Below are 26020 nucleotides of genomic sequence, written 5' to 3'. Positions count from 1 at the left end.
ACCTATTCATGTTCTCCTGACATGTTGCCTGACCTGCACAGTTGCTCTAACACTTTGTGAACTTTTATATATTAATCAGCATCTGTTGTTCTTGGTTTCTACCTTATAAATAAGAGTCTGTTTTAACTTTCATTGATTTATTTGTGTTTATGCCACACCCAAGATTCCTTAGTGGTGGTATAAGATTGAAAGATGTATATTTTAAAATTTACCTTTTTAACTTTTGTGTTCCTTATGGTGAAGCGCCGTACAGTACAACACGCCCGTACTTTTGTGCTCTTCAAGGTGACAATAATGTTGCCGTACTCTTCATTGCTCTCACTTGGCCAGTACTGATCACATTTCCGCTGGAATACAAGGAGGAGGCTTCATTACATCCAGAAAGTGCTACATTTCACTCCCTGAATTGCAGATTCGAAGCTGTAGCTGTCATATTCAATGTTCCACGCTCAATTTAAGGTCCATTACTGAACTGATAAAGCATCTTGTCACTTCACAGTAGAATCTGCTTTGTTAAACTTAATGACAATTTATTATTATAGCAAGATTCTGAAATCAAAAGAATTATGAAAGTCACCTACTCTTCCTTTTTCCACTAAATTTGTAATCATAACAATGATTCCTGTATTCTGCTCCCAGATCATTCTCCAGAAATCTTCAAATGTAGGTTTAAGCGGTCCTTGCGAGGCTATGTAGGCTTTTGACTTGTTGTAACCCTTTAGGGAGGAGGAAATAACACAATTTAAGAATTTTGTTTCACTAAATTTATAGACTTTAGAAATACAAAATTTGTCATTTTATTTTTAAAGCTCTGAAGGCTTTGACTTTTCGGTGACAATATGCTCACTATTATTTTGCAGCAAATTCTAAACTATTATTTCACCTTCCAAGTACTATTATGATTTTGCAGTTCAGAAGTAAGACAGTCCATGCACACACATTTCAAGTATAATTTTAAATCCACATTTTCATCAGGAGCTTCTAACACATTTAAGAACTTTTTATTCTTCCTGTTGTGCTCAAGATAGAGGATTTTGTCAGCTTATCTTTGATTTTAAGCAACTCGAGTTTGGTTAAAAGTGCTTTTTACTCAATGAACACAAACAAATACAAATTCATAATTGCACGAGTACCTACAAAAATAAATTATTTCCAACAACAATAAACTTAATGACCTTCTTGAAAAATAATTACCTGATTAGTGAATATTTGTGAGCTGCGTTTTGTTTGGATTTGCAATCAATGGAAACTGGATTGAGATTACATTACCTAATTTTACATTGGGTATTGTATGAAACAAAGAAAGGCAATGCAAGGGCAAGGCCAAAGGTAAGATATTGACTTGTGTTGTCTCAGTCTGCCCTGGACTTTAATTAGGCATGAGAAATGAACCAAGAGTATACATTCATGGATCTTTAATTCAAATTGGATTTCTTTGAATTGAGTGACCATGACAAATGATACAAATACAGTGCATAAAAAAAGAATGACTTACATCGACATAATTGGCATTAATGTAGTCACTGTGCTTTGAATCCTTTCCTGGTATTGGCCTCAGCTTAACTCTACTGTGATCATCTGGAGAAATAGTAATATTAATCCACAAGAATAACTACTTTGATCTGCAGAGTTAATTTCAAGTGTTCATCAACAAATATAAAATAAATTAAAGTATACATGAAAATCAGAGAAATCATTGCTTACTGAAATAATTTACAACAGCCACAATCGATTTGCAGGTCTGAATAATGATTTTCAGAAGAATTTTTAATTGAAAGAGAACCTCAATTAACCAATCCTGTGCTTTTTATTCATGTTGTACTCCTTCTCCATCCTACATAGGAGAATCTCAATGATATACTTGAAAAGGATGACTCAAATATTAATATTTTAGAATGCAGCACAATCTTACATGCTACAATGTTGATGTATCGGTTTTTGTGCTTGTTATCTGGATGGTTGGAATGCTCTGAAGTGATGTTCATATCGGCTGTACAGCGTTGCACTTCCTATAAATTGCAAAGGAAGAAGGAAAACTTCATTGGTTTCCTGTTTCAAAACATATTTACAACATGCAAATGTTAGATGCATCACAACTTTATTTATGTACACAGATTATCAAATACAAGAGGCTGGTTATAAAAAACGTATCATCCATGCATTTTAAGGATGCAGCCAATATGTCTCAAATAAGAGAAAATTATTTCATACTTAGCTAATATAGAAATGAAATCCCTTTGAAAGCTCTTTTGAATGATCGAGTATATTTAAAAAAATGACAGCATGGGTTCCCAGTTGTGTTGCCTGGTATTTGCAACTAGATCAAGAGTTGAAACACAACTGCTTACATTTGGAAGAGGAAAATAGCTTGGATGTCTGTTTCTGACTGCTATCCAGCACTTCCTTGCTTCCAGGGTCAGCCAGCTCGGTTGCAAACACCCGCTGAGTTTGCTAAGTACATTGTTTTTTGTGTAGTACTGGAGGTGATGTACCCAAGAAATGTGGCTTTTTAAGTGGAGGTAAATAATTAAAATAGTTGAAAATAGGAAATTAAAGATCTACTACTTTTCTAAGAGGTTGTCAAAAAGACCAAAGATAGTGTTCAAAGAGCATTTACATGGAAAAACAAATCTGAAGATCCTGGAATTCTGTAGACTGTAGAGCTTCAGCATAAATATCTATACATCCTTGGGAAAAGCCAGAGAGAATCGAGTTCGGCAGAAGCAATCTTACTCCAAATCTCGCTCTAAACCTATCCAATTTTCCTTTCAAATTAAGTTCTATTCAAGCAATCTCCCTGCCAGACTTCCTTTCTGTGTTCTAGCTACCTTAACGGTGAAAATCTGCATATTTTCTACATTAGTGTTTGAATGCATCATGCTTTTTAATCAGTTCCAGTTTAAAATATTATTTAGGGAGCTATGCACATGAAATTATGAACAAAATTATATCTGATTACTTCTTTAACCCCATCCTAATGAGGAGATTATATAGGTACAATCTAAATCTCCTCAAATATTATAAGAATCACAAATTGGAAGAGGTGCTTTTTTGTCAAATTCATTGCAATTTCTATAAAACCTGCTCATATTCCCACAATGGTAATCATACGAAGGAAGCATAAATGTGGCTAACAACCAAATGAGTTCTCGACTAGAATTTTTTTTCTAACTCAGGGCATCATAATTTGATCGGGTGATGGCTTCAACTCAAAACACCTATTTTCAGAAGACCAGGATCCACTGAAGGGAAGGTGGAGGTTTAAACTAAGCTAGGTTATCAAAGACAACAATAAAAGTTCATATCCTGATGAACAGCATATCAAACCCTACTTTAAGATAACAAATTTATTCAAAAGACCAAAAACCAAGATCTGCAGATACCTTACGTATTAATTTAGATATGAGAGACTGAAATTGAATTTAAGCCAGGCCTCATTTATTTACTAAGATATTTTGTGCATTGGTTAAAGCTTCTGTATCTTTACAGCAGATAGGAATGATCTTTCAGAATTGCATGGCTTAGAGAGGAGGAATCTCAGAACAAGTACATATTATTGCACACTCTTTCCTTCATATTGCTGTTCATCTATTGAAGGTGCTGGTGACTCCAGGGAGAGTAGTTCCAGGAGCCCTTTGGAATTGCAACCAAATAGTAGCTGCAACTTTGCAAGGCTATTCAGCTGCAGTGTGCACCACAACAGAGCCCACTCCTTACCTGATTTCCACACTGGGGAAATTCAGCTCCAATCAGTGACTTCAACGCTTCATTTCATAGGTAGAGTATAATGTACGGCTCTTATTTTATAGCAGGTTTAGTGTTACCTTAAGGGATTAATTTTGAGGCAATGGACCTTTCAGCATGGTTCATTGATTAGCAATCAGGAAAGTTAATGTTAGCTAGCATCCTCGCTCTCTGGAATGGATGTGTTAAAGCTAGCTTTGACCTTCCAAAGGAGAAGAACCTCACCTTTGAAAACTAACATATCCCAAGCACGATGCTGAATTTGACATTTTCCGGGTTTGTATACTTTCAACTTATTCTAAAGATGTGTGTTTTGCCAGAAACGTGGCAACAAGTTTGCTCATCTGTTGCCCTAAAGAGATGGTGATGCAAGGTATTTTAAACCACCGGTTGCTTGGAATACATTTTTAGGTCACTTCAGAGGGTGCATAAGACTCAACCACAAAGATGTGGAAGTGGAATCACACATATCAATCTCAACGTTTTATTTCCCTATTTTTGGTAAACTGGAGTAACTTACTATTAATTCTCAAATCCTGAAGGATTTGACCTTACCTGAATAGTTTGTCCAACAACATAATCAGTACATCACACCACTCACTGTGCATTTAACAAATTATTCATGGAGGACTTAACTTCTTATTTTGTCCTTAACTCCTCCGCCTACTCCCCTGAAAATGACTCCTTCAATGGAAAAGGTTGATTTGAGCACCAAAACTCACTGAGACTTTAATTAAAACACTATTTTTCATGGATCAGCTTGCATAAAGAATGACATATGACCAATTTTTCAGGGAGCACAATGCCCAAACCTGATCCTAAAAGGCCTCAATCTCCACATTTACCTCATCAGGGAAATTATCAGCAGAAATTATTGTTAAATTATTGAGAGGTGAAAGAGTTCTGAACAATTCCTTTCCCTAGCCTCAGGGAATGAAACCAGTTGAAGTGTTCGTACTATTAGTTTCAGGATAATATTGATTCCAGTTGAAATGTTCTTAATTTGTCCGGCTCAACTACTCATTGATTGAATCAATCGATCCAGTTAAGGAACATTTATCTAGCTTCTATTGTAACAAAGTCACAATTTTCACTGTTACAGTAAAAGTGACAAAAATACGACATTTAAAATGTGTAGGAAGGAACTGCAGATGCTAGTTTAAACCGAAATTAGACACAAAAAGCTGGAGTAACTCAGCGGGACAGGCAGCATCTCTGGAGAGAAGGAATGGGTGACATTTCGGGTCCAGACCCTTCTTCAGACTGGTTAGGGATAAGGGAATCGAGAGAGATATACGATGATGTAGAAAGATAAAGAACAATGAATGAAAGATATGCAAAAAAGTAACGAAGATAAAGGAAACAGGCCATTGTTAGCTGTTAGCTGTCTGTTGGCTGAAAACGAGGTTAGTGTGACTTTGGTGGGGGAGGGAAAGAGAGAGAGGAAATGCCGGGGTTACCTGAAGTTAGAGAAATCAATATTCATACCACTGGGCTGTAAGCTGCTTCCCTCCCCCACCCGTCACACTAGTTTCTCGTTTTCACCTAACAGCTGACAGTGGCCTGCTCCCTTTATCATCGTGATTGTTTTTGCATATCTTTTATTCATTGATCTTTCTCTCTCCATATCATCGTCTATATCTCTCGGTTCCCTTATCCCTAACCAGTCTGAAGAAGGGTCTGGACCCGAAACGTCACCCATTCCTTCTCTCCAGAGATGCTGCCTGTCCGGCTGAGTTACTTCAGCTTTTTGTGTCTACGACATTTAAAATACCTAGTTATGAACTTGTTAACTTGATTTTACTATTGTTTTACTTTATCAGTAAATCATTTGTAGCTATTTTCATACATTGTGTTCTATTGATGTGAATTATATAAAACAGCCCAATTAATTAGAACTATTCCCTGGCCATCGAGGTTCAAGAACAGCTTCTTTCCAGAAACTATCAGGTTCTTGAACCATACTGCATAACCCTACCACAACCCTAGCTGAGCAATGCATTGCATTTTTGATTATTATGTATTTATTTGTTGTGTTACTGCGTTAATGTTCCTGTGAAGCTGAAGGAAGTCAAGAGTTTAATTGTTCCATTATACAATAGTACTGCTCATGAATATCATAAATACAAAATAATGGAGCTCTCCTGATACTCGTAGTAAATAAAAGACAAAACATTTTTTTTAACATAATTTTGATGTTTATTACATAATCAATGGAGCACAAAATATTTGTCAGGGAAGCGTTGGACCCAAAAAGAGGCATGTACAAGGTTATGACTGCATCCCAATGCTTAAAATGTTCCATCATGCAGAACGCTCCACAGCAGTCTGACAAATTTAGACATGGAGCTTTTGTGAGAGGATTGCATGGTGCCCAATGTAGCCCCTCTTGTCAAAATGGGGAAGGGAATAAACAAGTAATATATACATCTACCAGCCTAACACCTCTAATGGCCAATCTAGGTCAGAATATAGATAATATTAATACTCACCTAGAAAAAGATTATTTACAAATGCATGCTCAAAATGTTGAGGTAATCTTGGATTATGGATGCTCGTAGTTGAAAGGATGAGAGAGAGAGGGAGAGAGGGAGAAACACAATAAAGAGTTTGTTCTCTATTTTGTGAGACAATGATTAGTACACTAAGTGGGCAGTAGTGCAGTAGGTAGATTTCATTGTGGAGGTGTACAAGATCATTCATTTTGCACTTGAGAAATCAGTTCGTCTTTTTTGGTTGAGAGACTGGAAACTGGTGAGAAGTAAATGAATCTAAGTGTCTATGTTCACAACTTACAAAACACAATGGCTTATATACTAAAAGTAGTGAAAAATATTGATGACGTGTTGGCCTTTAACTCAATGTGGTTGGAATTTAAAAGTGTGGACTGATGTTTCAGTTGTAATGAGCCTTATCTGACATAAATAGTGCATTCGATTTTGGGGAAAAAAATCTCATGAAAGATACAAGATACAACACAGCAAAATGTTGAACATAATTATATCAGATCTTTAAATGTCAAAATACAATACATGTCGCACGTTTTCTTATTTATTTGAATGCAAAGAGTGTTTTAAAGGATAAAGAGAGCTTGCGGCTGAGACGGTTAATCTGGTAGAGGAATTCAGGTGCAAGACGAAATAATTCTTAAAATTAAAGTTAGGATATTCAGAAATAATCAGTAAATTCACATGAAGGGCAATTAAGTCTGAAACTTATAGCCCCAAAATACTGTGGGTAGAGTGCCGCTGGTGTTATCAACAGTTCGATAATTGAGCAAGAGGTGCATCTGAGGGTAAGTGTTAGTCCCCATTTGGTGGCATAAAATGTGCAATTGCTGTGTCACACTCTACCATTGAAGTCAACAGCTGGCCTTGACAAGTGAATGGAAAAACGCACATGTCTAGGAGAGGGGGAGACCTTGGGTATGTGGAAGTTTGTGGTCTTGAAAAAGGGAAGGAGCTGAGGAAGCCAAATGGATGAATTCAATCTTAATAACACATTGTTGGAAGCTAGAATGAAGGCATTAAGAAAATATTTTTTAGAAATGGAGGCACAAGAAACTGCAAATGCTGGAATTTTGTGCAAAACACAAAGTGCTGGAAGAACTCAGTGGTCAGGCAGTATCTATGGAGGACATGGTCAGACGATGTTTTGGTTTGGGACTCTTCTTCAGGCTGATCAAAGAGAAGGGGGGGTCCTGACCAAAATGTTACATGCCCATTCGCTCTTCAAATGCTGCCTGACCCAGCTCTTTGTATTTTGCTCAATTATTAGAAAAGGTGGAGTTTACCTGTGAATCATGGGATGATAAAATAAAACAGCAAATTTCCATCTGGTTATTCCTTGTAGAATCATGTCAGATAAAACAAGCCGTGATTATTACTATGAGCATGTTTCTATGTCATGGTGCTTGAATGTGAACATCTCAAGTTTAGCTGGGCTTCCTCACAAATATGCTGGGTATGAACTTTAGTGCTACTCTCATAGTACTTTCATTACAGGTGCAGCATTGGAACAGAAGCTGCCAGCACGGTCTTGTTCTTCAAAGTGTCCATAGCATAAAACATCCTATAATATGGTCAATTAATTTTCCGTTAACTTCTGCTGAACAGGAAGCAAATGGGATAATTTAGAAACTAATCCCTATATCAATTACTCCCTCTCTCAGCATCCCATATTATTCTGTGAGGTATGAAAACATGTAGCTTTTTTCAAATTACAATGACGACAAATACAAGCGAATACTCTTGGCTATCTGGACCACACTTCTTCGCACCCTGTTTCCTGTAAGGACTCCATCCCCTACTCCCAATTCCTCCATCTACGCCGCATCTGCTCCAGGATGAGGTGTTCCACACCAGGGCATCGGAGATGTCCTCATTCTTCAGATGTTCCCCTCTTTGACTATAGATGAGGTTCTCACCAGGGTCTCTTCTATATCCCCCCCACTCGTAACAAGGGCAGAGTCCCCCTTGTCCTCACCTTCCACCCTACCAGCCGTCACGTACAACAAATAATCCTCCGTCATTTTCGCCACCTCCAGCGTGACCCCACCACTCGCCACATCTTCCCATCTCTTCCCCCTTCTGCTTTCTGCAGAGACCGCTCCCTCCGTAACTCCCTGGTCCATTCGTCCCTTCCCACCCGAACCACCCCCTCTCCGTTCACTTTCCCTTGCAACCACAAGAAATGCTACACTTGTCGCTTTACCTCCCCCCTTGACTCCATTCAAGGACCCAAGCAGTCTTTCCAGGTGCGACAGAGGTTCACCTGCACCTCCTCCAACCTCATCTATTGCATCCACTGCTCTAGATGTCAGCCGATCTACATCGGTGAGACCAAGCGTAGGCTTGGCGATCGCTTTGCCGAACACCTCCGCTCGGTTCGCAATAACCAACCTGATCTCCCGGTGGCTCAGCACTTCAACTCCCCCTCCCATTCTGTATCTGACCTTTCTGTCCTGGGCCTCCTCCATGGCCAGAGTGAGGACCACCGGAAATTGGAGGAGCAGCACCTCATATTTCACTTGGGCAGTTTGTACCCCAGTATGAACATTGACTTCTCTAATTTCAGGTAGTCCTTACTGTCTCCTCCCCTTCTCAGCTCTCCCTCAGCCCTCTGGCTCCTCCTCTATCTTTCTTCTTCCCGCCGCCCCACCCTCACATCAGTCTGAAGAAGGGTTTCGACCTGAAACGTTGCCTTTTTCCTTCACTCCATAGATGCTGCCTCACTGGCTGAGTTTCTCCAGCATTTTTGTCCACCTTCGATTTTCCAGCATCTGCAGTTCCTTCTTAAACTCTTGGTTATATGTTGCTATTACTTTTGTCACTATTGCTCAAGCAATCCACTTAACCCTCATGTTTTATGCATCTGTAAAAGTCATGCATCACATTAAACATAATTAACTGATTAGTGATCTTTCTTGGAAAGAAGCATTTCATTATATTTGACACGCCAATTTATTCTGCGGAGTTGCCTAGTAACTGTATGTTACGAGGCTGCCCAAAACAAATAGAATACGGCATGCATAGTAAGAAGCAAATTTAACAAAATGTTGGATGCAACACCATTTTACACTATGGAGAAATGGCACATTCAAATCCCACTTGAGAACTACACTCAGCCTGTAACTTTGAAGCTCAGGTAACTTGAAGAACTTCTTATTTTTGATTAGGCAGACATTGTCTGTCTAACAAATTGCTTCAACTTCTGTCCTTCCATTACCAAAACTTTGGACATTTCAGTGATGGTTGAAGATATTTAACATCATTAGTTATTGTACAAGAGGAATTTTCAAAATACTTTTTACTCTGCACACAATTATCTAATAGGAGAAAAGGTAATAGCTAGGGAATAATTAGCAACCACTTTCTGTTATTTGCACTACCAGTTTATTTATTCATGTGTGTATATATTTATATCATGGTATATGGACACATTTATCTGTTTTGTAGTAAATGCCTACTATTTTCTGTGTGCTTAAGCAAAGCAAGAATTTCATTGTCCTATACAGGGACACATGACAATAAACTCACTTGAACTTGAACTTGATAATCATCATTATGCCTCGTAGTAAGATGATTAATTGTTGACCTTACAACCTTATGATCGCCTCAGCGCAGAGGGAGAAGAGGAGGGAAGAGACAGTAACCCTAAGATTTTTGCCTCCATCACAGTGAGGAGGTGCCTGGTGCCTGGATGTTAATTTGTGTTTATTGTGTGTTTTATTGTTTATTATTACATGTATGGCTGCAGGCAACGACATTTCGTTCAGACCGAAAGGTCTGAATGACAAATAAAGGGTCTAAGTCTAAGTTATGGGGAAATACAATACAGAAAAATTAACGTTTTAAGATCACATGATAAACATGAAACGTCTGAGTTTTAGGTGGAAGGCGGATGGTAGATGGAAAGGATGGATAATATTATTTCAGCTGGTTTTTTTCTATAAGGAAAATCTAATAGTTGATCAGTGCGACAAATATGTCATTTTTGGAAAATGTGATCCTGGGTAGAAACAATTAAAATTTTCCCAGGTGATAAATTATTACTTTAAAATAAACTCGGAACACCAGGGTACAATATGATATCAGTAGCTGATTTATGCGGAGCACTGTTAGTTCTTGGCATAGTTGGAAGATAAGTTTGCCTTTCTCCTCATCTTCTGCAGTTCATTCACAGTGAATTACAGACTGTTCTCAATTAATTATATAAAAAGACAGGTTATATTGAGAACAGTATATTAACCTTTATTTTTCTAACACAAATGTCAGCTGTTGAAGAACATGGTTTTACATGACTGTATGTAAACATATATCAATATACTTCAAAATAGTGCTGCAGTTTATGCAGTCACTTTAAAGAAATTCACACTTTCACCAGAGATCGGAATTGTAGTAATGAATCCAGCGAACACCCCAAACTTCAGTGAACAAAATTAACAACATCACTTCCTATATTTATGTTAAAAGACTTGGCAAAATTAATGCATAAAGCTTCAGAAATAATGTAATGCTCTGTTTGAATCAACAATGCTCCCTACAGGCCCTAACACAATGAACAAAAGAAAAAGAATTTCAGATACCTCAGTGTAAAGATAATAAATTTGCTTACTGCAAAGTTAGATTAAAAACTCAGAAGAACACCAACTGATCTTTAAACTGAGCTAAGATGTTTCCTGAAAGTAATCCAGGCAGTCTGAAGTTACCAGCTTTAAAAAACATGGGCATAGGTTGCCGTTAACAACCCAGTGACACACTGACCTGGAGGACTAACTCTAGGTCATTGGGCAAGAAAAGGTAGGTTTACAGCCACTATTCTCCACCATAGCAGGTTCCCACTTTTGAATAATTCTTTGACAAAGGGAGGAAGAGAATATTTAATAGGAGTATCCCCATGCGTGACTCTTGTGTTGGAGGCAATTATCCAGCTACCTTCCCAGCTCATCAAAGGCTTGCGGCTTGTGGTATGAATGGAGGGCATAATGGGGAGGAGGGGAGGGGGGGGGGGGAGAAAGAGGATAAGAGGAGGAAAATAAGCTCACAAATAAATAATTTACAGTCAATACAAAATATGTTAGATCCTAGTGTCTTAATTGGCTTGGCTACAATACAAATCTCATTATAAATATGACTGCACTGCACACATACAGTACATTATTTTATATAGTAAATACACCATCTTAACATTATTTGGCTATGGGCAAGTAAAGCAGATGTGTGCAGTTAGAAAGTTACTGACATTGACAAAACCATTGGCTAAATGATTAAGCATTGATAAGAGTCTTTTAACTATGTTGACAGTATGCAGGACAAACATTTGTCCCAAGAGAATTGTTTTTGATCAAGATGATTTAATTCAAATCAGACAAAATCTATTATTCATGATCTGGCAGGCCACTGCTATTAATCACATCTGTGTGTTACACCATTAAACATACTGTGGAATAATTTCATTTAATAAACATATCAAGATGTGTGATGAAAAATGAATTCATTAGTCCAAATGACTGTTGTGCTCCATCACCTTTTAATCTTTTGCTCTCTAATTCAGCCACATTCACTTATATAACAGTGTGGGTTGTTTATAAAAGAGATAGAAACACATTCTGAGGACTGAAGGACTGCGTTTATGGTTCATGAAGAAATGTATTTTACATTAGCAGTTCCTTACGTGATTCTGCAATTTCATATTATTACCGAACACAAAATCTAATTACCAGCAGTCTGAAAAAGTTCTCATTTGTGGGACTACCTGATTTCTAAATTTCAATCTCTATTGAAAATAAATCAGGATAAACGCATTTATTTAAATGCAATAATAAACCCTATGTATCTTTTCAAAGAACAGAAAGAATATTTGAATATTATGGTAATATTAATGGACAACAAGATGGCAAAGATTCCCCACAGTAGCATCAGTACCATTTACTCGTACATAGGCATGTGGCCAAGCAAATGCAGAAAGAAAAGTTAAAAAAGTGTCAGGCTCACTGTATTTAAAAAGCGATAGCAGTCAATGGCCAAGCTTAGCCTGGCTCAGCTGATTTGAGTGAATGGAAGGAAACTAATTTGATGTGAAGGAGGGGATCACTTTCTTGAAGTATGCCTCCTGGTAACTTGACCAAGAGCTACTCTTGTTGCAAGTCCATGGACTAGATTGTCCTGCTTTCCAAACCGAAAAGCTTGCAAACGATTGGGAGGTTAACATCAGGTCTGGGTGGATTAGGAAAGAAATAAAACATGGGATTTTTGTTTTACAAGATACACAAACAGTCAATGAAGCACAGCAGCTGGAAGAGATCACATCGTAGAATGCAGAAAGTGGATATCATGAGGCTCTCTGAATCTTGAAAGGGATGACATGCAGGAGAACAAGCAGCACTCCAATCCAAATTTCAGCAACAGTTCTTCATAAGAGTGCTCCAAGATGTAGACATATGGTGTGCTTAAACCAGTGCAGTATTTTCCAGCCCTAAAGCAGGAAATGCAAAAACTGTGCAGTCACAGACAGTTGACAGCAAGGAACACCAAAGTGCCTTTTGATGCAGATCCAAAATAGAGTTTCCCCACTTAAAACAAATGTAAAGTTTTATAGTATTGCTCTGTAACCATTGTCCTCAGTATATGGAATGAGCCAGGGTTGTTTTCTGGAACTTCCACATATGTTTCAGTGTTTGATATTAAACTATGGAACTTTATAGCACTAGAAATTGTTTTATTAATCCCACCAGCTATTGTGTGTGCTAGTAACAATTAACGATTAAGGTGAGGCAAGTGGTTTTCAATTAATAGAAGCGTTGAATAAATTGAGAAGTAAGCTAATTGATTTCTCTAGGTTCGGGCAATCACTTCCATTTTACAGGTTCATTACAATGGCACTACACAATCAAACTGTAAAATATAATGACCACCAAATTTACCCAACAATCACCACAGAAGCATAAAGGAATCCCTAAACTTTAGCACCTATTGCAAGCATTGCTTACCTCAAATTCTTCAGAAAATCCATGCTGGTTATTGTTGTACAGTTCATTGATGTGCTTTATAAACTGCTTGACAGGGATGGCTTCCATATCATCTACAAGAAATGAATGAATGTGGATATGATTAGGTAGCCAGCACAAATGCAGCAGATGCACACACAAATGTGGACCATTTATATTTTCAGTATAAACCCTGAACTGATGTGAAAATCTTAAAAAATGTTTCAGGCTTAATTAACGTACATAATAAGCTTTGAACGAGACTAATCAAATGCGACTCATATGGCCAACCAGAATGACACTGCGATTGCATTTTAACTGAAGTATTTGTGTGAAGTTATTGAATTAATTATTTAACATATTGAGACGAAAAAAGCACACCTGAGCTATATATGAAATAATAAACCCAATATTGGCTTTGTCTCCCAAATGGCAAAACAAATGTAGTGTTGTATATTCAGAATAATTTAGAAATATGGTCTGAATTTAGAACCAGAAAATTAAGATCTGTGTAATTTCAATCATATTGCACAATGTAATTTCACTGACTATGAAGGGATGCTGGTTCCCAAATGAGGAAACCAGAACACAGAAATTGCACGTCTTATAACTTTTGTGCAAAAAAATTAAAATGCCTGGGTTTCAGCCATAAAAATAAATTAAGTGAAAGGAAAGGTTACAGAGAAAATGTTAAGGGGCAGCCTCAAAATGTTAAAGGAAAATCAAATGCATGTTTGTAGGAAATGTACAATGAGTTATTTAAAGAAGGAATTAGAGGTAAAATTTGCAATTTGACATTCTGCAAAGGTTAAAGCCATTTTCTTAACTGACATTTGAAACATCAATAACTCTGCATTCGAGGAATAGGGTAAGCTACCAACAGAGACTTGACAAAAAAAATAGAACGAGATCTACTGGGGCTAGACAAGTTTGCAAACTCCAAAACTGACAGATTTGAAAGCATTACGTCTCAATTTTCAGTATTACCTTCAAGTTCAATTTATTATTCCAAATTTATCATAATGACATTTTGAGCAGTGAAGTACATTTAAGAGAAAAATGCCTAACAAATAGATTATTATTCAACATTTCAAACTGGTTAGTTTCAAAACACCAGGTTTAATTTTTTTTAATGCTTAAATAATATCAGAAAGTATTGGAATGCCAAGTCTCTAGATACAAGCGAGAAAATTTTGAATTGGAACCCCTGGTTAGAATTACTATTAGTGTTTATCAGAGTGCCTATAAAATAAATTAATGTTCTCTTTGGATGCAGGCTGTTCTGTAGTATAATTCCATTTCTCCTTTTTCATACCACTGTGGCGGGCCGAGCCACTTTGGTCTCGAACCGTCGTCGTCGAGCTCGAGCACTCGCGTGGACCTGGCGTGATCTGGGCCGACCAATCAACGCCGACCTGGGTGGACAGCTGGCGGGGTGCGGCGAACGACGGAACTAGTCTTCACTTCACAGCCAACACGTTAACACGCACACCTTGCCCTTTTTGTACTAAATGTTGAGCTGTATCATTTAAATATTAAACTGAGTGTTTATACAACACGTGAATCTCTTCACCACAGTTATTATACTCAATATTTGGCTCTTTGAATATTGCAAGTTTACTAATACAATAAAAGCAGATGAAAGAATTTGAAATGGTTTGGGAAATATTAAACTATAATTTGAGAAACTTATTTTTTGGAACAATGCATATTATGAATATAACTTCTCTTTATATGAAACTAGACCCAGGGGGACCCGTTGGGTCCTGTCCCCTCAACGCGCGGGTGCGGGGGAGGGGGGCCTGTGGCGTCACACACACACTAACCACCCACACACACTAACTACCCCACACGCACGCACTAACCCCCCACACACACACTAACCACCCACACACACTAACTACCTCCCCACACACACACTAACCACCCACACACACTAACTATACACACACTAACCACCCCCCTTGATATTATATTAATATTATTCATTGGCTCCTTTTACCCCATCCCCGCCCTATCTCGAGTGGCAGAGAGAGGGGGGCAGAGAAAGAGAGAGGGAGATGGGGGGGAGAGAGAGGGGGGGAGAGGGGCGGTGGAGAGGGGGGGTGGAGACGGGGGGTGGAGAGGGGGGAGAGGAGGGGGGAAGAGGAGAGGGTGGGGGCGGGCGGAGGGGGGAGAGGGGAGAGGAGGAGACGGAGAGGGGAAGGAGAGAGGGGGAGAGGGGGGAGGAGGGAGGGGGAGGGGGGGGGGAAGGGGGAGAGGGGGAGGAGAGGGGGTGAGGGGGAGACAGGGGGGGAGAGGAGAGGGGGTAGAGGAGGGGGGAGAGAGATGGAGAAGGCGGACTTGAACTCGGCGAGCGTGCGGCGCGGACGGGGCCGACTGCAAGCGGGCAGCGGGCCTGGGCAGCTCTCGGGACCTTGCGGGACCTCTGATTGCTCTCGGGAAAGCCGAGCCGTGGCACGAGCGTACTGCGTGTTTAGCGGCTTCAATCCAGCGACAAAATGACTGCGAGTCGGGGGGGGGTTAATGTAACTCGCAGCTTGTGCAAAAACAGTGCCCAGCAGGCTGCGCTTTGAAAACTCTGCGCAGTTGGCCGCGAGGAGCAGAGGCATTGTGACGTCATCCAGCTCGTTAGATTTTTTAAAAATCTTAGATTTGTGAAGAATTTGAAGAAATAACTCGGGAAATAATTAATCAAATATTCAGATGAGGCAATTTTCGAGATAATGAGGTAAATCTCTACCGGAATATGTAGAAATTCCACCGTTAGCGCGTCGGGTTTTCGAGGAGATGTGAATCACAGAAAAACACCACACAAGTAAACACAAAAGTACATCCACATCCAAGATGAGAGTTTTATAATAATATAGATTATATAAAACTATTTTACAATACTATGGCTGCATGTGCATGAGCTATCCAACCTGAGCCAACAGCACCTGATTAAACCTGTAGGAAGCATCTGCAGATGCTGGTTTAAATTTGAGGAATAGTATCTCATATTTCGCTGACGTCTACCGGGCTGAGGCCAGGCGACAACTCTCAGACCTCCTCCTACTTATCCTTGGACCATGATCCCACAGCTGAGCACTAGACCTTAATCTCATACACCATTTCTGCCCTGGCAGACCCATTATTTCTGCCTGCTCCTGTCCCACGGAAATGATTACCATGTACCATGACTCCATCCTATTCCCCCTGGTCCAATCTTTTCCGACCTGTCCAAGATACCTCACATACCCTTTGTCTTTTTAATGGCTTCCGCTTTCCGAGCCCCCTTTCCCTGATCTTTACTGTGAACGTTCAGGCACTCTACACCTCCATCCCCCACCAAGAAGGCCTGAAAGCCCTCTGTTTCTTCCTCGACTGCAGACCCATCCACTTTCCCTCTACTCGCACTCTACTCCACCCAGCGGAGATGTTCCTCACCCTTAATAACTTCTCCTTCGACTCCTTCCACTTCCTCCGTCCAAGGTGTAGCTATGGCCACCCGCATGGGCCCCAGCTCTGCTGACCTCTTTGTATGGTACGTTGAACAATCCCTGTTCCAGGCGTACACTGGCCCTATCCCCGAACTCTAACTCCGTCACATTGACGACGGCATCGGTGCTACCGCCTGCACCCATGCAGAACTCATGGACTTCACCAATTTCCATCCTGCACTCAAGTTTACTTGGACCATCTCCGACACCCCCCTCCCCTTTCTTGATCTCACAGTCTCCATCACAAGTAATAGACTATCGACTGAGCTCTATTACAAACACACTGACTCCCACAATCTCGACTACACTTCTTTCCACCTTGCTTCTTACCCCGCAGCTCCCCCTCCTCCTAGTTGCAACAGAATCCCCCTAGTTCTTACCTTTCACCCCATCAACACATTATCATCCAAAATTTCCACCACCTCCAACAGGATCACACCACTAGCCAAATGCTCCCATCTCCACCCCTTTCCACTTTCTGCAGAGACCGTTCCCTCTGCAACTCCCTGGTTAACTCATCCCTTCCCACCCTAACTACCCCCTCCCCAAGTACCTTACCCTGCAATCGCAGGAGATGCAACTTGTCCCTATACCTCCTCCCTCGACTCTGTCCAGGGACCCCGACAAGTCCTTTCAGCTTAGGCAAAGGTTTGCTTCCACCTCCTCCAACCTCATCTGCTGTATTCGTTGTTCAAGATGTGGACTCTTATACATCGACGAGACCAAACATAGACTGGGCGATCGTTTTGCTGGACACCTTTGTTCAGTCCGTCTGAACCTAACCTGATCTCCCGGTTTAATTTGTCTGAAGAAGGATCTCGACCCGAAACGTTGCCTATTCCTTCGCTCCATAGATGCTGCCTCACCCGCTGAGTTTCTCCAGCTTTTTTGTCTACCTTCGATTTTTCCAGCATCTGCAGTTCTTTCTTAAACATCCCAGTTTAATTTAACACTTTAATTCTCCTTCCCATTCCCACAGACCTTTCTGTCATAGGACTCCTCCATTTACAGAGTGAGGAACAGCATCTCATATTTCACCTGTGCAGGTTACAGCCCAGTGGTATGAATGTTGATTTCTCCAACTTCAGGTAGCCCCGGCATTCCCTCTCTCTCTATTCCTCCCCCACCCAAATCGCAACTGCTTCTCGTTTTCACCCAACAGCCAACAATGGCGTTTCCTTTCTCATCGTTACCTTTTTTACATATCTTTCAGTCATTGTCAATAGACAATAGGTGCAGGGACAATAGGTTCAGGAGGAGACCATTCGGCCTTTCGAGCCAGCATCGCCATTCAATGTGATCATGGCTGATCATCCATAATCAGTCCCCAGTTCCTGCCTTCTCCCCATATCCCTTGACTCCGCTATCTTTAAGAGCTCTACCTAACTCTCTCTTGAAAGCATCCAGAGAAATGGCCTCCACAGCCTTCTGTGGCAGACAATTCCACAGATTCACAAGTGTCTGGGTGAAAAAGATTTTCTTCATCTCCGTTCCAAATGGCCTAACCCTTATTCTTAAACAGTGGCCCCTGGTTCTGGACTACCCCAACATTGGGAGCATATTTCCTGCCTCTAGCATGTCCAATCCATTAATAATCTTATATGTTTCAATAAGATCCCCTCTCATCCTTCTAAATTCCAGAGTATACAAGCGCAGCTGCTCCATTCTGTCAACATAAGACAGTCCCGCCATCCCTGGAATTAACCTTGTGAACCTACGCTGCACTCCCTCAATAGCAGGAACGTCCTTCCTCAAATTGGGAAACCAAAACTGCACACAATACTCCAGGTGTGGTCTCACTCGGGCTCGTCTATATTTCTCGTTTCCCTTATCCCTAACCAGTCTGAAGAAGGGTCCCGACCCAAAATGTCACCCATTCCTTCTCTCCTTCTCTCAGGACGCTGCCTGTCAGGCTGATTTACTCCAGCTTTTTGTGTCTACCTGAGTAAACCTGACAGGTATGCGTCTAGTTGAATTGTAAATTCAGCCAGAATAGGTTTGGTTGGGTCAGGTCAAGTTGGGTCTGCTGTTCTGACCCAAACCCACACACACAAGACTAATTGCCAAACTCACAGCAATGACTGGGTCAGTCAGACCAAGCAGGGAAAAAAATCAACATGCAACAAGCCTGGGTCGGGGGCAGAAGGACTGTATCAGATTGGTCACAACCCAACTGATAGCTGAGGTGCTCTCTCAGTTAGAACCTCCTTGTTGGCATTTTTTTTTGCCATTCATGCAGATGGAGAGCACTTGCACTTAAATGCCACCATCGTATCTGTTTCCACCATCACCCCAGACAACGTGATCCAGGCACCCACTACTCTCTGTGTAAAAATACTTCACCTTTACACTTTCTCCCTCTGACCTTAAAGCTATGTTCACTACTCTTTGACATTTCCACCCTGGGGAAAAAAGTTTTGACTGTTTGCCATATCTATGCCTCATAATCTTATATAATTCTGTCAGGTCTCCCTTCAACCTCTGACATTTCAGTGAAAATAATCTAAGTTTGTCCAACCTCTCCTTACAGCTAGCACCTTCTGATCCAGGCAGCATTTGTGCAAACCTTTTATACTCCCCCTCCAAAGCCTCCACATCCTTTCTGTAATCGAGATAATGAAGGTGGTGCTGCATGAGAAAATTTATCTCAAATTATCCTGCAGAAAGCAATTGCCTGTGCTTATTTAACTTGCACAAATTCTATATGCCTACATAAACAATTTGCACATAATTTGTTTTAGCGATAAAATTTACATATATGTAGTGAGGAAAGTAACAGCAAATCATTCCATATACCCATTCAAACACCAAATGAACACTGCCGCTGCTGCAGAGTTAATGTTGCTTGAACCACAAGCAGAATTTGAACATGCTGTAAAAGAACTGAAGCAAAGAATAGACGAGACAGAAGGAATCTTGCTCTGAAGAAAGGTCCCGACGTGAAATGTCGCCAGCCCATTCCATCTACACATGCTGCCTGACCTGCTGAGTTCCTCCAGCACTTTGTGTTTTGCCCGATTAAACTTGTCAGTGGTGGGGAAATAAAAGTAGTGTCTTTTCCTCGAAATATGGAAAATAACAGAATATACACAAGTTCAACCAATGGCAAACCTATGCTGTTGTTTAAAATCTCTGCAGATCTTCTAAACTAGGACAACAGATAAGCAAGTGAATCTCCATAGAAATTAATGCAAACAATTTTACTTCCTACAGCTTGAATACTAATTGAACAAAGCAACGGAAAATAAATTCAACTTGCATCAAAAAACAGGTATGAGACAGCTGCTGTAACAAGCAAATTTAGTGAGAGGCTGATATAAATCTACATTGGAGTGTCATCAGATTATGATTGGCAAGATGCACAATACTTATAGACAACCTGTTTAAATGGGCAAGTGCATTCAGTACTGAAAACAGAATAGAGATGCTGTAATTTGTTGTAACTGCTTCAGTGAAGACAAGCATGAGCCTTGAGGTGCTGGTTATAGGAGCAGAAGTAGGCCATTCAGTCCATCGAGTGTACTCCACCTACTCATGGCTGATCTATCTTTCACTCCCAAACACATTCTCCTGCCTTTTCTCCATAATCTTTGACAACCTTTGACAACCAAGAACCTATCAATTTAAAAATAGCTAATGACTTGGCCCCCACAGCCGTCTGTGGCAATGCATTCCACAGACACACCACCCTTCGAATAAATACATTTTTCCTCATTTATTTTCGAAAGGTGAAGCCTGTGATCACAGGCGTCAGAGCAAAGATGTCTCCGAGGATCACAATTAAGCATTGGAACATTATGGAGCATGTAAAAGCAATAACAAATCTGGACATTTTCTGAGGCTGTTGTAGCAGGATGGCCATCTATTGCTTGAATTAATATGTATTATGTGGCTAATAGTCATATTGCTCTAATTATATTTGTCCTCTGCATTTGTGCTTGAGTTTCTGACAAGAATGTGCTCAGGCAGGCCTACTGTCGCATGTAAACCTAGACTCCAATCGTTTTGTTTGGCTCTCTCCAAAGGGGAAGTGACAGATTTGTTGCGTTTCCAGCCACAAACATTGTTGATGCTGATGCATTGCAAACTCATAAATGTCAACTCAAATGAATTGTAGTATGTCTGAAAGAACACAAATTCTTGAATTGAAAGGCAGGGTTTGGTTTGGCTTGAAACCATCCACTAACTCGGGCAACCACTCCTCTTTCTCTTTCTCTCTCCGTTCATTTTTATCCCTGTTTATTCTTTACTTCCTTTGTTTCTGACTCTCACCAACCTGAACCTTTCCCTCTCTGTTCATTTAGTTTAGCTTACTTTAGAGATACAGCACGAAAACAGGCCCTTCGGCCCACCATGTCCGCACCGACCAGAGATCCCCGCACACTAATACTATCCTGGTTGCCTCAAACCCACACGAGTTGACGACCTGTGCTTGCTATGTGGTATTGCACCCCCTCCAATCAGAAGAGCAGTATCCTCAAAAGTGGAAGGCAGCAAGCAGGAGGATGACCCTCATCACCCACTCTTCCAACATATCCAGGCACCAAAGACGTTAAAATCCAGAAATAGCTTCCTACATGCCGTTCAACCCTGGAATGATAACCCCCACACCTGTAGGATAGATGCTTGGAATCAAAACCCCACACACTGACACTATACCCTGAGGGATCCCTTCCACTGGGAGCCAAAGAGACATGATCAGTCTGGCTCTGCCTCAACCGCCTCAGAACACGGGTCGGACGGTGCAAAGCCCTCATGCAGAAGTGGGGGTACAACAACAATGGACCAACCCAACGTGACTGCGGGGAGGCAACCCAAAACTATGGAGCACTTGCTTACCTGCCCCCTCCTCCCAGAGCCCTGCAAACCAGATGATCTCAAGGTCTTCAACCCATGTGCCAGAGCCTGCGTTATGCAGTGGCTTGGAAAGGTGTAGCGACACGACAAGAAGAAGAAGTAGAATAACACTATCCTGTACACACTAGGGACAATTTTACATTATACAAAGCCAATTAACCTACAAATCAGTACGTCTTTGGAGTGTGGGAGGAAACTGAAGACTTTGGATAGAACCCATGGGGAGAACCTACAAACTCCGTACAAACAGCACCTGTAGTCGGGATCAATCCCGAGTCTCTGGCGCTGTAAAGCAGCAACTCTACCGCTATGCCATCATGCTGCCTTTCATACAATCTCCCCCCCCTTCTCCCAACACCCCTCCAGTCCCTCACTCATCTTACCTCTGCACCATCACACTCTCTTACCTCTGATTGAAGCACTATGCATTTTCCTTCTGCACCGTTGAAACATATTGGGATTCCATTATTGTGTTACAGTCTGATTATAACAGCAATCATCGCATGACTTTTAATCATCTAATGAATAATTGTGGTTATTTTTTAATTGATCACCATATTTATGATATTGTGATATTAATGAAGTCAATCATTTTACATAACATTATGATGTAATGTTATGCAGCATTAATAATAATAATGTGACAACTGATAAATATTTTTACATATTTCAATGATAAACGTTGAAATATTTTGTTATTTCCTGTTTATTTCATGATGTTGCTTTCTTCTTATACTATGAAATCTACTTTTTGATTTAAATTCACATTTCTTAATGGGTGGAAGAGCATTCCTTAAAGGTTTGATGGCTTTTGCATACAAGCTGGGCTCTAAAGACCTTGAAAAGGTATGCCAAGCTTACTAGTGTTGTTCATGCAACCTCTTGCAGTTTAGCACAAAAATTCAAGGCAACTCATACTTTCTCCCATGTGGTTTGCTAAGTAAATTGTTTACTGGGAGTTGCCTCTAGTAAGAAGATAAGTGGTACAATCTGGGGGAAGCTGATGAGAATTTAGAGGCAATAAAATTGGAATTGATGTCGGATTAGAGTAGATGGGTCAGAGTGGACGTGGTGGTCCAGTGGGCCTGTTTCTGTGTTGACCCTCCATGACCAATGATTGGAATATGGGGGAGCACATTGAGTTTATCCTCCACTGTATATTTTTCAGTCCTTAGTGTGGGAGTAATGATATCTGAAGCCACATGCTGTTAAATTCATCTCCACATCCCTATTAAGGTTCTTTAAAACCCAATCATTGGAGCTGTATCTGGCACCTGGGGCTCACAATTCTGTTGATGGTTCATTTGCATCACACGGCTTCCAGAGAGCAAAAAAAAAAACAATTATGATTGCACATACGAATCAATTAACACTACAATATTAGAATTGTCCATGGAATTCACTGACAATGGATTTATGTGTCTCAGATGTGGAAATTTAAGTTCAAACATCAGCATCAAGATTTTTGAGAGTAAATGTGACTATTTTCCATTTACAGAATGGTTGCTGAATTCCAAGTGAATTCTTTTCAATTGCTCTCTGGAAGAACAGAGCCTAGATATCATCTAATATTGGTAGAGCTGTCGCGATAGAACAAGGTATAAACTTCAGAGTTCCTGCACTGTTACCATTTTAAACCCTGACTGAATTTGACCCGATAAACAAATATAATCCCTGATAGAGTGCCTTTCTGATGAATCCCCCAACCCATCACCCACATGCTGGAGACCATGTCTTTCTGTTTCCAGCAACAATCTCTTGCTACCTAATATCATTTTTGTTGCTGGTCAATGCTTTCAGAAGGTTGAGTCCACGAGAGGCTACCATTGATAAATCTCGGGTCTAAGACTGCAAAGACCACATCAAGAGTACCAAACGTAATAGACGGGTTTGCTGGAGGTGCACCTGGAATAGCTGTTTAGATCTTTGGATGGAGATGAGGTAGGAGACGAGAGACAGGTGCTACAACTCCAACGGTTGAAAAGGAAAGAGACTGGGAATGGTGAGGGCTGGGTGGACAGGGATATGCCAAGGAGTCATGCAGAGAGGGTGGTCCCTATGAAGAGCAGGTGTGGCGAAAGGAAGATGACACTTCTTGGCCGATGGGAGAGGGAGAGACGAGGGAGTGACCAGGGTGCGACTTGTCCTTGATTATGCTGGTGGCCTTGCCAAGGCAGCGTGAGGTATAAATGGAGTCAATGGAAGGGACTTCAACGGTGATGTGTAAAAGGATAATATACCAGTTAAATAAACATGTAGATAATATTTTAATCTTAACTAGTTAACTTAGTAATTAATCATGCATCCAAAAGGGGAAGTTCTTTGGTAGCAAAACAAATCTGATGTATGGTGCTGTGTCTGGTGTTACCAGGTAACCAAACATGTTGGAGCAAGAAACTTGAATCACCTCTTACTGGTTTGAGACTGCTGTCATCCTTGCTAGGTTGCTGACATTATTTAGAAGTGGTGAAAACAATTACATTGTGCATTGGGTAATTTTGATAGAAGATTTAAATAAATATATCAGTATGTCACCATAGTCTCTTGAGCACTCGAACAGCTGGATCTGGCTTTACATCCACAAATTTGCCCCTCTATATTCTCAGAACCCTAAAGAAGATTGAAAAGTAGGTATGAAAACTAGTTTCCTGATTATCCTACTAGTACTAGTCAAGGCCTGGGATAAATCATAACCCTTTCCTCTTGTGTGGGTTAAATATTAGCCTGGAGTCTATCTTAAACTAAACAAAACATACCATTGGAATCAAAACATTTCACATGTTAAAGAATAATTAGGCAGGAGTGAGAACAGTTTTTTAAAGCAGTCTTGTGAATCTTTGAACTTCTCTTCCCAAGAGGCTGTAGAGCCTCAGTTATTTTAAAGGTAGTGATTGATAACTTTATTGATGCAAAGGAAATCAAGGGATATGGGGTTAGTGGTGCTGAGGTAAAATATGAGCCGAGACCTACTCCGGCTTTTTCTTATCCCTACTTCCTGTTTTGAGTTGCAGTTAATTTTTATTTGCATCTCAAATTCTTTAACAAGCTACAAAAACACATTCAACTATTTTGCAAGGAAGATTATTTCACAGAACAGCAATCAAACTGTCTGGGTGTTTGAGTAAGTACAACTAGATTTCAGGGTATTAGTACATTCTGGAAAAAGAGGAATAATCAATACAAGCTTCAGCTTGAAGAACCTGCTCCAAGTTGGATCTGGCTTACAGCGTTCTCTTCCACTTCAATTGTGACTTTTATTAATTGACATAGAACTTTGAATCACTAAAATCAACTTTCTCTTCACCATATTAAAGGCATGCTCAATTGGGTTCAGATTGGGTGATTGACTTGGCCACTCAAGAATTGACAATTTTTTAGCTTTGAAAAACTCCTTTGTTGCTTTAGCAGTATGTTTGGGATCATTGTCTTGCTGTAGAATGAACAGCCGGCCAATGAGTTTTGAGGCATTTATTTGAACTTGAGCAGATAGGATGTGTCTATACACTTCAGAATTCATTATGCTACAAGCATCAGCAGTTGTGTCATCAATGAAGATAAGTGAGCCAGTACCTTCAGCAGCAATACATGCCAGGCTATAACACCCCCACCACGTTTCACAGATGAGGTGGTATGCTTTGGATCTTGGGCAGTTCCTTCTCCCCTCCATACTTTGCTCTTGCCATCACTCTGATATAAGTTAATCTTTGTCTCATCTGTCCACAAGACCTTTTTTCAGAACTGTGGTTGCTCTATTAAGTACTTCTTGGCAAACTGTAACCCGGCCATCCTATTTTTGTGGCTAATCAGTGGTTTGCAGTGTAGCCTCTGTATTTCTTGCAGTGTAGCCTCTGTATTTCTGTTCATGAAGTCTTCTGGGGACAGTGGTCATTGACAGGAGGGCGTACACGGCGGCCAGCCCGGGTGCACACAACGCTCGGCCCTGGAACAGGCGCCTGGTCAACAAGTGCGGGGGACGAAGTAGCCAGAGGAGGAGGTACCCTAGACAGGGGCCGCCCTCGCTTTCGGGGCAGCGCTACCAGCGCCGGCCGATCGATATCGATATGTGCTGGCTTCAACCGCGCAACTGAAACAGTCTCACGCCGACCCCCAATGTCCAGGACGAAAGTCGACGAGCCATGTTCCAAGACCCGGAAGGGACCTTCGTACGGCCGCTGTAGAGGTGTCCGATGTGCATCCCTGCGCAGAAAAACAAACTGGCAGTTCTCCAGAGCAGAGGGAACGTGCGGACGGAAGGACCCATGACGAGACGTGGGCACCGGCGCCAGCTTGCCCACCGTCTGCCGAAGACGTTGCAGAGCGTCCGAAGGCTGCTCCACCTGGCCACGTGCCGGCGGGATGAACTCCCCGGGCACCGTTAACGGAGACCCATACACCAACTCGGCGGAGGAGGAGGCCAAGTCCTCCTTGGGTGCGGTGCGTATCCCCAGCA

The 26020-nt window shown here is 40.9% G+C and overlaps 1 protein-coding gene across 1 annotated transcript in view; it reads right to left on the bottom strand.

Annotated features, from left to right (window-relative positions):
- The window catches only part of ptprg (protein tyrosine phosphatase receptor type G), a 535498-nt gene that overhangs the window by 26259 nt on the left and 483219 nt on the right, over nt 1–26020 (bottom strand). Inside the window, exons 15-19 of the mRNA XM_033036632.1 lie at nt 13235–13326; nt 1913–2009; nt 1496–1578; nt 582–716; nt 213–347 (exon numbers count right to left, since the gene is read on the bottom strand). Of these exons, the coding sequence (XP_032892523.1) occupies nt 213–347; nt 582–716; nt 1496–1578; nt 1913–2009; nt 13235–13326 (542 nt within the window). The remainder of the gene's footprint in view (nt 1–212; nt 348–581; nt 717–1495; nt 1579–1912; nt 2010–13234; nt 13327–26020) is intronic.

Source organism: Amblyraja radiata, chromosome 18, assembly GCF_010909765.2.
Source record: "Amblyraja radiata isolate CabotCenter1 chromosome 18, sAmbRad1.1.pri, whole genome shotgun sequence".
Taxonomy (NCBI): Eukaryota; Metazoa; Chordata; class Chondrichthyes; order Rajiformes; family Rajidae; genus Amblyraja; species Amblyraja radiata.
Note: the sequence above shows the minus strand (reverse complement) of the source record. Positions and strands in the feature narration are given on the sequence as shown.